The sequence below is a fragment of the Rhinolophus hipposideros genome (assembly GCF_964194185.1).
Source record: "Rhinolophus hipposideros genome assembly, chromosome: 3".
Taxonomy (NCBI): Eukaryota; Metazoa; Chordata; class Mammalia; order Chiroptera; family Rhinolophidae; genus Rhinolophus; species Rhinolophus hipposideros.
The window spans coordinates 63078905-63091277 of NC_138049.1; the positions used below are offsets into that span (position 1 = coordinate 63078905).

The 12373-nt window shown below is 33.4% G+C and overlaps 1 protein-coding gene across 2 annotated transcripts in view; it reads left to right on the plus strand.

Annotated features, from left to right (window-relative positions):
- Window positions 1-12373, plus strand: part of RNGTT (RNA guanylyltransferase and 5'-phosphatase) — a 240922-nt gene that overhangs the window by 110450 nt on the left and 118099 nt on the right. Inside the window, exon 12 of one of the 2 annotated variants that reach the window (XM_081033243.1) lies at window positions 9152-9220. The exons of the other annotated variant lie outside the window; for it this stretch is intronic. Within the exon in view, the coding sequence (XP_080889369.1) occupies window positions 9152-9220 (69 nt within the window). The remainder of the gene's footprint in view (window positions 1-9151; window positions 9221-12373) is intronic. 2 annotated transcript variants of the gene reach the window in all.

The window sequence follows — 12373 nt, forward strand, 5'->3', positions numbered from 1 at the left end:
TTTTTATTGTATCACTTAGGTGTTTATGGCTAAGTATTTATTCTATTCTTGCATTTGTAAAAATGCTTAATATTCTTCCAAACTTGTAGGTCATGCTTTTCTATCCACAAAGGGAACATTTGTCTATACGTATTTCTTACCAGCTGCAATCTGGATAAACATTGTGGAAAACATTTAGGTAAAGTTGCCCTGAAAAAAAAAAAAAAGAAGTTAAAAAAATCACGGTAAGGAAACTTGGACTGTTGGAAGGGAGGAGCATTCAACAAATTTTAGATGTGCCTGTGATACAACAAATTGTTTTAGACGATCAGTTCTTACGGTCGTTAGTAGAAATAGTTTGGAGAAAGGAAGTTAACTTACAGTCAACAAGACCAGTAAAGAATCTTTTATTCTTGTCCCCACTGGAGATAATGAAGGCAACAAGGGGTGGTTTGTGAGAAAGTTATCAACTATGAGTGATAATTTTGGCATTTAAAAAATATCCCTGTAATAATCTGTATATGCATTAAATAAACACCTTTTTAAACTTCTCTGACAGTTTTTTATGTTTTCATTTTACACAATTTCTTGGAATATAATACATTCCATATGTATCCTACTTAACTGATATATATTGGCTTGTTTTTATCAATCCTGTCACTGCTATTCACTTTATATTTATTTAGCACATCTGTTGAATAGAGAGCTTACCCTGTGCCAGATTACTGTAACAGATGCTGAAGATACAATGATAATAAGATGTGATTCCTGATTTCAGAAAGCCCACAGCTCAATTTGGTAGTCAGAAAATTAAACAGGAAAGTCCGGTGATAGAGGGAAGCACAGGGTACTATGAGGGTGGTCAGCCAAGCATAGAACCTAGACCGGGAATGTGACCCATGGATTAGAAAAACAGTTAAGAAATGGACCCTCAGTTCCTTTCTGTGTGACATTAGGTAAACTTCTACATTTCACCTTTAAAATGGTGATAATAAAGGCCACTACTCCTTAGCATTGTTAAGAGGCTAAAATCAGAGACAGAGCGAGAGCGAGAGAGAGCGAGAGAGAGCGAGAGAGAGAGCGAGAGAGAGAGAAAAAATAGCTTAGAACCAGTGCTTAGCATGTGTTACATGTATTACCTTTTCCTTTTCCTTCTCTTATTCTTCTCATTTTGTTTCATGGATACATAGTTAGTACTCAGTAAATATCTGAATAAAACTGAATGATAGATGAAATTATAGGTACTTTTCGATTCCTTCAGAAGTCTTTAAACAGCTTTATTAAAAGCATTTACTATAAAATTATTATTTTATGTGTATTTACATCCATATTAAACAGAAAGTTCAAGTTCATACAATATTTTAAAAATACTGAATTTGCTTGTAGATGGGGATGCTCTCTACAGTTCATCATAGTTCTCTCTAGACCCTCTTATCTTACCCAGTCCCGTTCAAGTTCATGGCCTGATGCCTGTAGGCATTTGAGTTTGTGACCTCCACATTAGACTCTGACACTAGTTCTTCCAGGATAGAAACTGATTGATCTCTTTTAAATCTCAAACACTTATAGAGTGGCTGTCAGTTACTAGCACTAAATGAATGTTTTGATGAATGAATGAATGAATGATGCCTCAATTATGAAATTCAAAAGAAAAATTGGAAATCTGGCAAAAAGAACTTGAATATTCCGTGAGAATTTGTTGATTTCTACTTTGTGGGGAATTTTGGTAAAATTAAGACTAACAACCACCAAACATAATAAATAAACTATTTTCTAGAGAAATTTTGTTTTTAGATTTTGTAACTTCGACAAGTGAGATTCACCAGAATTATTATGCTTAATATTAATTGCAGTAATGTGGGTTGATGGGAGAGCCAATGATAGTATTCCAGAGGCTATTTATTATTTTGTTTAGCTAACTTTATTGATAAAATTATTTAGGCATTGTCAAATAATAGAAATCAATCATTTTTAAAAGAAGGTAATGGTATTGACTTTTTGTTGAACAAAAATGAGTTTTATAGAATGATTTTGTACTGATTAGAGGAACTTTTAGGGTACAAAAACATTGGATATCATCTTAACCTAAACCAAAAGTTAGACTTTGAGAATGGAAAAGAATAAAGAGTAATATCGAGGTGAGTGGAAATTTCCATTTTGGGGGGGATTGGTAAAACTAAACCTTGAATTTTAAGGGAGTTATGAAAGCATATTAAAAAACTCAGCAGATATAAGCCTTTATATTGAGTCTTCTCAGGCAATCAGTTGAGGATATATAGGAATATTTGCTCAGAAAACATCTGATATAAATAGAATAGTCTAGAACAGAAAGGTGGCAATAGTTTATTCTTTTCTCATTTAAGAGAAGAATATTATTTTTCTATATTACAATGAATCGTTGCCAGTTTCCATTCCCAATTACATCACAGATTCATTTTCTTCTTCATTTGCAGTCTTAAGCTATCATTTTGCTTATTTCTACAAGGTTCCTTTCAGTGCTTTGTAACTTTATAGTTTTTGTTTCACATGTTTCTAATTTCAAGCCCTTTTGCATTATCTTTCTCTGCTTATGCATTTATAATGATTTGGTTTCCAATTACTTTCTGATTCATAGACATATAAAATGTCACTTCCTAGTCAATCACCGGGTATAACCTTTGTCTGTTCCACCAGTCTGGTCAGTGGAAAGTTCTGTGCCTTCTGTAACTTAAGAATACTTAAGATGGTATTCAAGTGATGTTGTACTGTTCATAGATAAGCAAATATAAATTTTATAACTAAAGATTTATGAAATACTTTCATGCTTTATTAATAACTTTGATATATTGTCTGTTTTACCTTTTAAATATTTTCTGATTTAATTTGATGAAAAATAATAAAAAATATTGTAATTTGGAAAGGAATGTATCTTAGGATCTTTAGAATAATTCACCCATATTCCACTTTAAAGCTTCTCTAAGGGTTTGCAGCTAAGTATTTTTAAAATAAAATATCTTTTTCTTATTTGTTAGAAGTGTTTTAAAAACATCTTGGGTAGTTTAAATAGAACTGTGTCTGAAGAAAGAGTGAGAGGCAGAAATGCTAATTACATCATTGCATTTAATATTTTTACTGTTAAATTAAAATTAAGGTATCATTTAGTCATGTTGGCCTAGGCTTAAGTTATGATTGGGCCCCCAGTATCCCTAATGCTAACTGATCTCTAGCTTTAGTAGGCAGTCAGGAAATGTCTACCCGAATGAACACTGAATGAAATTTTTTTTTTGAAATTTATTTTTATTGAGATATTATCATCCAACAAATGGTCTAAGAAAAACTTAACTTAGCACTTCTTACGTGAGAATACCAGTACAACTCATAAATAAGTTCTACTGAAAATAATAGAAGAGAAAAAAAAAAGAGTAGCTTAAATCTTGGAATATAATATCAGAGATAAAAGAATACCAAAGTAAGCTTCTAAATTATTTGATATTTAACTTATTAAAATAAAACCTGACCTTTCAAGCCATGCTATGTTAACTACGTATACTGAGACTGTTTTGGCTCCTTGTTAAGTACACCTCTTAGAGTCTATGCCTGACTTATCATACTCTTTCTTAGACCTATTTATAACCCTGGCTTCTCCTTTCCAATTTTTACCTCTGTGACTTTATTCTGATTTAGTCACTTTCACTATGGCAACTTATCCCTGGCTATTATTCCTACTTTAAAGTTTTAAATTCAGACATACTGCTTTCTAACTCTATCTTTAAAAACTGGTGAGACACTTTATTAGGACGTTTCATCCACTTGTCTGCCATCCCATGAGCCCTAGCTGTGCCCTTCTCAATGTCTGGGTCTTAGCCTTAAGGAAAGTGATACTTCTCTTTGGGATATACAGTCTCAGCCCGCGTGGATGCTTCTTGTATCAGTGATCCTAAATTCCCTAGAGTTCTTCTTAGTTTCTTAGGGTGGAATTGAGGATATAATTGATTGTGACCTTTCTTTTCTAATTAGTCATTTAGTATAATTTGTAAGTGCACTTGAGCTTTATTGCTCAAATCTCAATCTACTGTGTTTTCATTTTCATTCAGGTTGAAATATTAAAAAAGATTTCTTTTTGATTTCTTCTTTTACTCATGGGTTATTTAGAAATGTGTGATTAAGTTACCAAACATTGGGGAACTTCCCAGATATCTTTTTCTTACTGATACTTAATTTAATTCATTATGGTCGGAAAACATATTTTGTATGACTTTGACCTATAAAAGTGTTGTAAGCACTTGAAAAAAAAGTGTTTCCTCCTGTTGGGTGGAATGTTCTGTAATTGTCCATTGGATCAGCTTGTCTCAGTATTCATATTCGTACTGATTTTATGTGTGTGCTATAAAGTCTTTGAAGACATCTTTACCCCTGCTCTTTATTCTCAGCTCTCTAGTTTTCCCCTTCTTTTTCCTTTTCCTATTTCATTTGGAAAAAAGTGCTACACACTTGTCTTCTTCAAGTTCAGTGATTCTTTCCTTTGTTATATCCAGTCTGATGATAATCCTATTGATCATCATTCCCATTGATTAGAATTGTTGTTCTCTGATACTGTTTTTTTTTTTTATTTCTTGCATTTCCATTTGTTTCATTTTTATAGTTTGAATCTCTTTGCCGAAATTTCACATTTGTTCATACATGTTTTCTACCTTTTCCTTTAAAAAGTTAAGGTTATTTTGAAGTCTATGATAATTGTAAAATATGGGCCATCCCTGAGTCTTGTTCTAGTGAAGGCCTTACCTACTTAATGCAGATCATGTTTTCTTGCTTTGTATGGTTGTGTGTGTGTGATTTTTTAAAAATTGATTGCTGGACATTAATTTTCCCCCTGTATGAACACTAGAGACTGAAGTAAATATCTTTGTGCTTAGTAATGGGCAAATACCTCTTTTTTCAGTTTAATAGGCCTCATTTGGGGGAGAAGGGGTTAGGTGTTGAGTCATTCTGTTCTATATTTGAGATGGGTTTGTGTTATCTTCAGCGCACCAAAGACTTCAGATTCCTTCAGCAGATGATGCTATTGAGAGGTCTGGAGTATTAAGTGTTTTTTCCCCAGTGTTGCTGCTTCACGTTTAGCTTCCAGTAGGCTTTGCTGGTCTATACCTGGTCTATTTTCCTGCTCTTATGCTGTCCCTTTTTTGTAAATGACTATTTGTTGTCACTTGGTGCCTGACTTATTAGGACTGTACATTTTTCTTAGTTTTCCCCTTCAAACCTTAATATTAATAGGAGTATTAAGCAGGCTCTGAGTGCCTGAGTCTTAGGAAGGGGTTTTCCCTCAGTGGGCCTGACCTTTCTCTCTTAGCAGTTGAATTTTGCCTTGTATAGGTGGGATGTTTTGGGAGGAGCAAGTTTTTCTGCTTTTTATTGATGTAATATTCTTGACTCAAGGCTGTTTCAGACCACTTGTGCAGCTGCAGATGACTTTATTCTCAAATGGCTTTTGCTTCATATCAGGAAGGGTCTAGAAAGCAGGAGAGATGTAATATCTGTGAGGTTTTCTCATGTTTCCTACTCTGCCCCCACTCATTCCTGTGAACCCTGACAGAAGCCTGGAGAATAGAATTAGTGTGAGTGCGTTTGGGATTCCTCTTGTGTTTGGGGCTCCCAGGCATTCTAAACTGTTACATTAGCTACCCTTGGTTTTGGAGAATTGATCAGACTTTCAGTTGTTTTCTTTGTACTCACTTTATGGCTGCCACTTTGTCTTTTTATGCTCTCCCTTAGCTGAATCAGTTCATATGTCTCTTCCACCTTTGGAGGGGCTTGGCAATCAGTTTACCTGGATTCCTGGAGATCTCAGCCCTTTAGTGTGACCTTACCAAAAGGCATGATTTTATAGATTATCTGCTTTTTAAAATTATTGTCAGGTTAGAAGTGACATGCTCTTGCCATTTTTTACATTGTAAGTGAAAGTGGAACTTTCTTTTAAACCAGCCTTTTAAAGATAACTTTAAAGGAGTTAACCACTTTCAAGATTATGAATGTAGATCTATAGTATGAATGAGGGGGGAAGGAACTTTCCTAGTGTGGTTCATTCGGTACTTGTAGCTTGGTAACATCTGTAGTGACAGTCTCAGGTATAATTTGAAGTACACTGTAACTCAGAGATGGCAGTGAAAATAATGGTAACATGTTAAATGACTTAAGTATTGGCCCTAATAATGAAGACACTGGAATATAGAAAGCCCATAACAAATTTGGGTAAATTTTCTTTCAAGAATTGTGACTAGGGAAAAAAAAGCAATATTTTAAATTCAACATATTATTTTTCCATGATTTCTAATATGAATAAATAAATAAATTATACAATATTAATAAAAATTCTAGATTTCATCTCTATCCCTGAAAAACGCCCCCCACAAGAATTTTATCTCCCTTTGTATGCATCTTATTCATATACTGCATGTTACAATACCTTTAAATTCTTTTGACATTTAAATAATTGGAGGAAGTTGCAGAAATCATTGGGGTATTTGTTTCAGAGAGTCAGAGAATTTCTGTGGTTACTTCCTTATTTTTAGTTAAAGTCTCATTGAAATCTGCTCTGAGTGATTTTACTTTTTTAGCTGTCTGACTTGAAGTTGGTTACTTAACCCTCTGATGGCTTCAGTTTCCTTTTCTGGCAAATTGAATAAAATGATCATACTCAAAAATATACATCTGATGAGGTGTGTTTTGAATGATATACGTTAAGAACCAAGCACAACAACACTTTATAGTAGGGCTTTCATACATGATAGGTGATATTGTAAATGTTGATGTATTAAGTAAAGAAAGAAATATTGTTTGGAGTAATTAAGAAGGAGTAAACTGAGTGAAAACAAGGAGTATCTCTTGTTTTGACCCAAGAAGTTGCATAGTCCTTTACATTCTCTGATTCATACAAAGTTAGAGTAAAATAAAAAAGGAAGTTACTTTGATTTATGCAACAGGTAGCATTATATTATCTAGTCTTGCCAACTCTAAACTGTTACTTTATACATGCTTTCTACACAAGAATGGTCCAGCATATGAAGTTGAGAAGTTTGGTCTAAGAATGGAAAAGCTACCTTTATTTGCCGTAAATGATATACCTAACAATAAAAGGGGAACACATCCTTTAACCTTTTAAAAATCTTCTTAAAAAAAGATGATTGTGATACTTGGTTTTCATTGCATCATTCCTCAGCAGGAATTGTGCTATCAATTTAGCAGTTGACTTTTCTTACATCCTGGGGTATAAGAAGTATCAAGGTTATACATTTTTTTCTTATTTGAACTTTTACTCATCATTAATTTATGGATATTTGAGAAAAATTGAAGTAGAAAACAAAGGTCTTATATATATACCTATACTCCTCAATATGAGTACAAGTTTCAACATTTTTTTCTCCAGCATATATTTCACATATATATGAAAAAAACCTTTAATATTTCCTTCTAAATTTCCAGCAAGAATGTAAGCTGATATTTTGACAATGATGCTTGGAGTTTATTTTCACGTCTTGAAGGGAATTCATAAGAAATCAGTGCCTTTAATCCATACTGAATTTTCACTTAAGCAAATTTCCTCTTCAGGTGGCCAGTGCATTCACATCTATGAGTGAATTGGAGAGCGATGCATGAATCTCAGATGTCCTGAAATTTGCCTATTTGGCTAAACTCTAGATAATACGGCTTGTAATTTGCAAGCTCCCCACTTTCATAGCGTTGTAATAGGAGAAAGGAACAAAAGAAAACAGCAAACATCAAGAGTATTACAGCTTTTAAAAAATTGAGGCAAAATATACATTGCATAAAATCGACCATTTTAACCATTGTAAGCATACATTTCAGTGGCATTAAGTACGTACACATTGTTGTGCAACCGTCACCATCATCCATCTCCAGATCTCTTTTCATCTTTCCAAACGGAAACACTGTACCTATTAAACACTAGTTCCTCATTCTCTTCTTCCTTCCACAGCCTCTCTAATTTCTGTCCCTATGAATTTGACTAAGGAGCATTATCGTTTTAAGAAATGTAGATATTCAAACTTAGAATTGTTCTTATTTTGCTCAACTGCCCCCAGTTTAGAGAAATTACAGATTTTGAAGAATGAAATGGCAGAGAAGACGGTCATAGTTTGGGAGGAGAATCACAGATCTTGTTGCTTGCGAACTATACTTGAAATTTTGGTTGTCACTTTTGGAAGGCAAATCTCCCTGTAAGTGTAATGGTTTTAAGAGGATGTAATTGTGATCAGAGATTGTGATTGGATAAGCCACAACATATCCACCATTTTGGAGGCACACGTATGAATCCCAGATCTATCCTACCTGGCTCTGTGAAACTATATTCGTCTCTTCCCTGAAATGCAGAGATCAATGTTTAGGGCCTTTCTCTATCCATGATATACACGTTCAGTTCTTCAAAATAATAAAAATCTGTGGAAGAGAGGCATTTAAAACTACTTGCTCTGAACTAATTAGAGAGCATAGGGCCTATAACTGCTCTTTAGTAGATAAGGCTCAGGAAAAATAAAACTTCTGTTTGTATTTTGTACTGTGCGTCCCTGGTAATGCAATTCTTTGCTTGAAAAAATAGAGAAAAGACCAAAAAAGAAACAAAAATAAGACCAAAAAAAGGGTAAAAAAATGTTCTGCTTGAGGGTTTGGGGAAAACACAGAAACTGTATTTTTGGACTGCATTCCCCATGTCTGAGCTGGCTGTGGTTATAGATTCTCAGGGGATCACTCCACCTGCACGAAAGTTTCTCTGCTGTCTCCTTTGTTGTGTATGGTTTATTTTCTTCCCTTTATTTATTACTCCCCAAAGTTTCTATTTTCACTTTGTCTTTGATCTTTATGTCTTCCTTTTGTGCTGTCTCAGCAATGCATTTAAACATCTCTTTTTAATATTTTATCCATCATATTGGTTGTTGTAGTTAGGACTGTTGTTCAAGATATCTAGCCTGCCATGGAATGGGAAATCTTCATATATTAAAAAAAAAAGTTTTAGTATGTTAACCTCTATCCCTCTGTTATGTATATCCCCCTCCCCCATTTTGTATTTCAGTTCTTAAAACTTATATATTAAGTTTTTATAAAGCTTACCAAAAAATTGAAATACTTTTTAAGTGATTATTGTATTATTATATTTCTAAAAATACATATATTTATTTTATAGCTACTTGAAGGGAATTTTGCCAAAGAAGTCAGCCATGAAATGGATGGACTTATTTTTCAGCCTATTGGAGTAAGTTCATGTGTGTGTGTGTGTGTGTGTGTGTGTGTGTGTGTGTGTGTGTGTGTGGTGTGGTGTATATATAAAGTACATTTTCCTCAGACATATTTACTTAGGATTGATTACTGCTATAATCACTGCTTTTCCTTAAAACAAATTGTTCATTATACAATATTTCATTTATATTAAATATATATAATAGTGAAAAGAACAGTTTTTGCTTTTCAGTCAGCTTAGGAAATAAACATGGCTGATCATTATTTTTCAAGAAAGTTAGTTTCTTAATATAATTAATTTTCTTATTCTTGCAAAATGAATGTTAATTAATATTTCTTTACTAGAAATCTACCAATAATATATAAATGCTTATTTCTTTCTATTGGTCAATATACCTATAAGTATGAATATTTCTAAAGCTTCATTTTGCTATGGATGAGTAAAATTCAGGATGAGTAAAATTCAAAGAGTTATCAATACTTGAAGAAAAGTACAATTCTTTGAATCCCATGTCAGATTTCTTAAACTCACTGAAGAACTTTCACCAACTTTAATGGTCAAATCATACATTTGGAGTAAGTTTTGTTTTACTCTGTAGCAGGGTTCCTTAACCTCCTCCCCACTATTGACGTTTTGGGCCAGATAATTCTTTGCTGTGGCGAGCTGTCCTCTGCGTGATAGGATGTTAAGCAGATCTGTACTTGTTAGATATCAGTATTACCTCTCCCACCCACACCTCCAGGTAGTGACAACCCAAAATATGTACGTTCACTGCCTAATTTCCCCTGGAGAGCACAATTGCTTTCAGTTGAGAACCTGTGCTCCATAGGGTAGTGTTTCTCCTATTGTGGCCTGTAGACAAGGAGCATTAGCACCATTCAGAAAGTTGTTGTAAATGTCACTCACCCCAGAAGTCCTGATTAGAAACTGTAGGAATGGAGTCTGGCAGTTTGTGTTTTAACAAGCTCTTCAAGTGCGTGCTCAAGTATGAGAACCACTACTGTACAGGAAACAGTTCTGTTTCATGTGCCACACTTCATCATATGCTGCATTTTGCCTTCACTAACGCTATTCTTAGAAATTAGGCTATTAGCTAGTTGTGGAGTTACATAGAGAGACATCAAACTGGGTACTTGGGGAAAAGGGAAGGGAACTAATATTTTTGCACACTATGTATTGAACACTATATTACATATGCTTTACATATATAGTAAAACTCTGCTGTTAATGCAAATTTAGGTATCATGTGATAGGTGATGGGCTTTGGTCTTCCTCCCAGCACCCTTTGCCAAACAGGTGGAGGGAAAGTCTTCTGAGTTTGAAGGAGGAGGAGATGGAGGAGAGTAGAGGCTCAGGGCAGAAATTGTAGAAAATGCTATCTTAGGAAGATGGAAGTTAGATCCTTGAGTTTCAGTATTTTCCAGGCCTGATCTCCCTAGATTGAAAGAAATAAAGTCTAAATATAATAGTAATTACAATAAATTTCATAGTGTTAAACTCATGGTTCAGACCCAATCATATGTGAGATTTTGATGGTTTGTAAGAGAAGTGAAGTCTCTGTGATGTTTAGTAGACTCAGGTGACTTATTAGTTTGTTCACATTCTAGTAACCATGCTTATTACAAAGATTTTGTAATTGATACCTGATAAGGCATATCTTATATTTGTTCTTTGCCAGGATTTTCTTAAATATCTGTAGACATCTGGTTTAACATATAAGTTTCAGAATCGGTTTGTCACATTACCCAAAAATTCATGTTGGGAGTTTGATCGAATTTGCTTTAAATTTAGATTAATTTGGAGAATATCTATGTTTTCACAATGTTAAATTATATTTTCAATGAATAAGATACAGGTTTTTTTTTTTTTTTTTTTTAGGTCTTTTTCTGTTCTCTAATCGAGTTTAAGTTTTTAATTGTTAATTTAATTCCTAGTTATTTATTATTTTCCATTTTTATAGTAAATGGTGCCTTTTTTATTTGGTATTTCTAATGTGCTGTCACACTGTTGATTAATTTATTTTGTTGATTCAGGATCTTGCTGAATATTCTTAGTTCTAATAATTGTCTGATTTTGTGTATTGGTCATGACGTCTAGTACTGGCTTAAATATTGGCTCTCATTTGCTAGAGGAGAGGGAGACATTTTTACATTATTTTCAACCTCAAAGGGAATGTGGCTAAATTTTCTCTATTAAGTATGTTTTTGGTAGATTTCTTCAGATACCTTTTATCATGTTAAATAATTTTTGTTTCTATTCTTATAAAGCTTTTTTCCCCCAATCATAAATAGGTTTTGGGAGTAAGCAAATGCATTTTCTGTATCTGTTGAGATTATCATGTCATTTTCCTTTTTTGTGACATTCATGAAGTAAATTACAGTGATTTTTCTCATGTTGACCCATCCTTGCATTCTAGGATAAATGCTACTTGATCATGATATGTAATTTTTAATGTACCTTTGAATCTGGGTGTATTAGTTTATTGAGAATTTCTACCATCTTATTATTCCTTATAGTTCTTTTCTCTCTTTTTTGTATATTCAAAATAAAGTAATATTATTATGGAAAAATTATACAAGTTCTAAGTAATATATAATAATATAATCCCATGATATTAAAAGTCAGTTACCTAGTATCACGGCTTATACTGAAAAATAGAAGTCTCTTCTCCTACTCTTCTCCACATCCAAAGTACCATTCCTAGGAGGTAATCATTTTCTGTTGTTTTAGCTGTTTGTTTGTTTTCTCCCTATTTCTGTAAAATCTATTTATGTTGTTCTTTCTTGGTTTTCTGTTTTATATCTGATCTGCTTACTTTCTACTATTGAAGAACAGGGTTAAGCTCTCTAACCCCACCAACACTCCCTCACCCCTCCTCATCTGTCATCCCATTAAAATTGTAGCTCTTATTTGATCAAATGAATATTCAGTATTTGTATTCCTATGGTGACATTAATATTGTTCATATCGGAGTCAAGTAGTATAATACATTTTTCTTCTTTAGAAAACATTTTTTTACCTAGAGTTAGGAATTGCCTTATATTTTAATTTCTTTTGATTATTACTACTTCTTCCATTAAACTCTCTAAAAGAACAGGTGATTTTATTTGTAATACAATCAGATTTATCAGGTAATATATCTGATCTAGTTTTTACTTAAGGCATTCC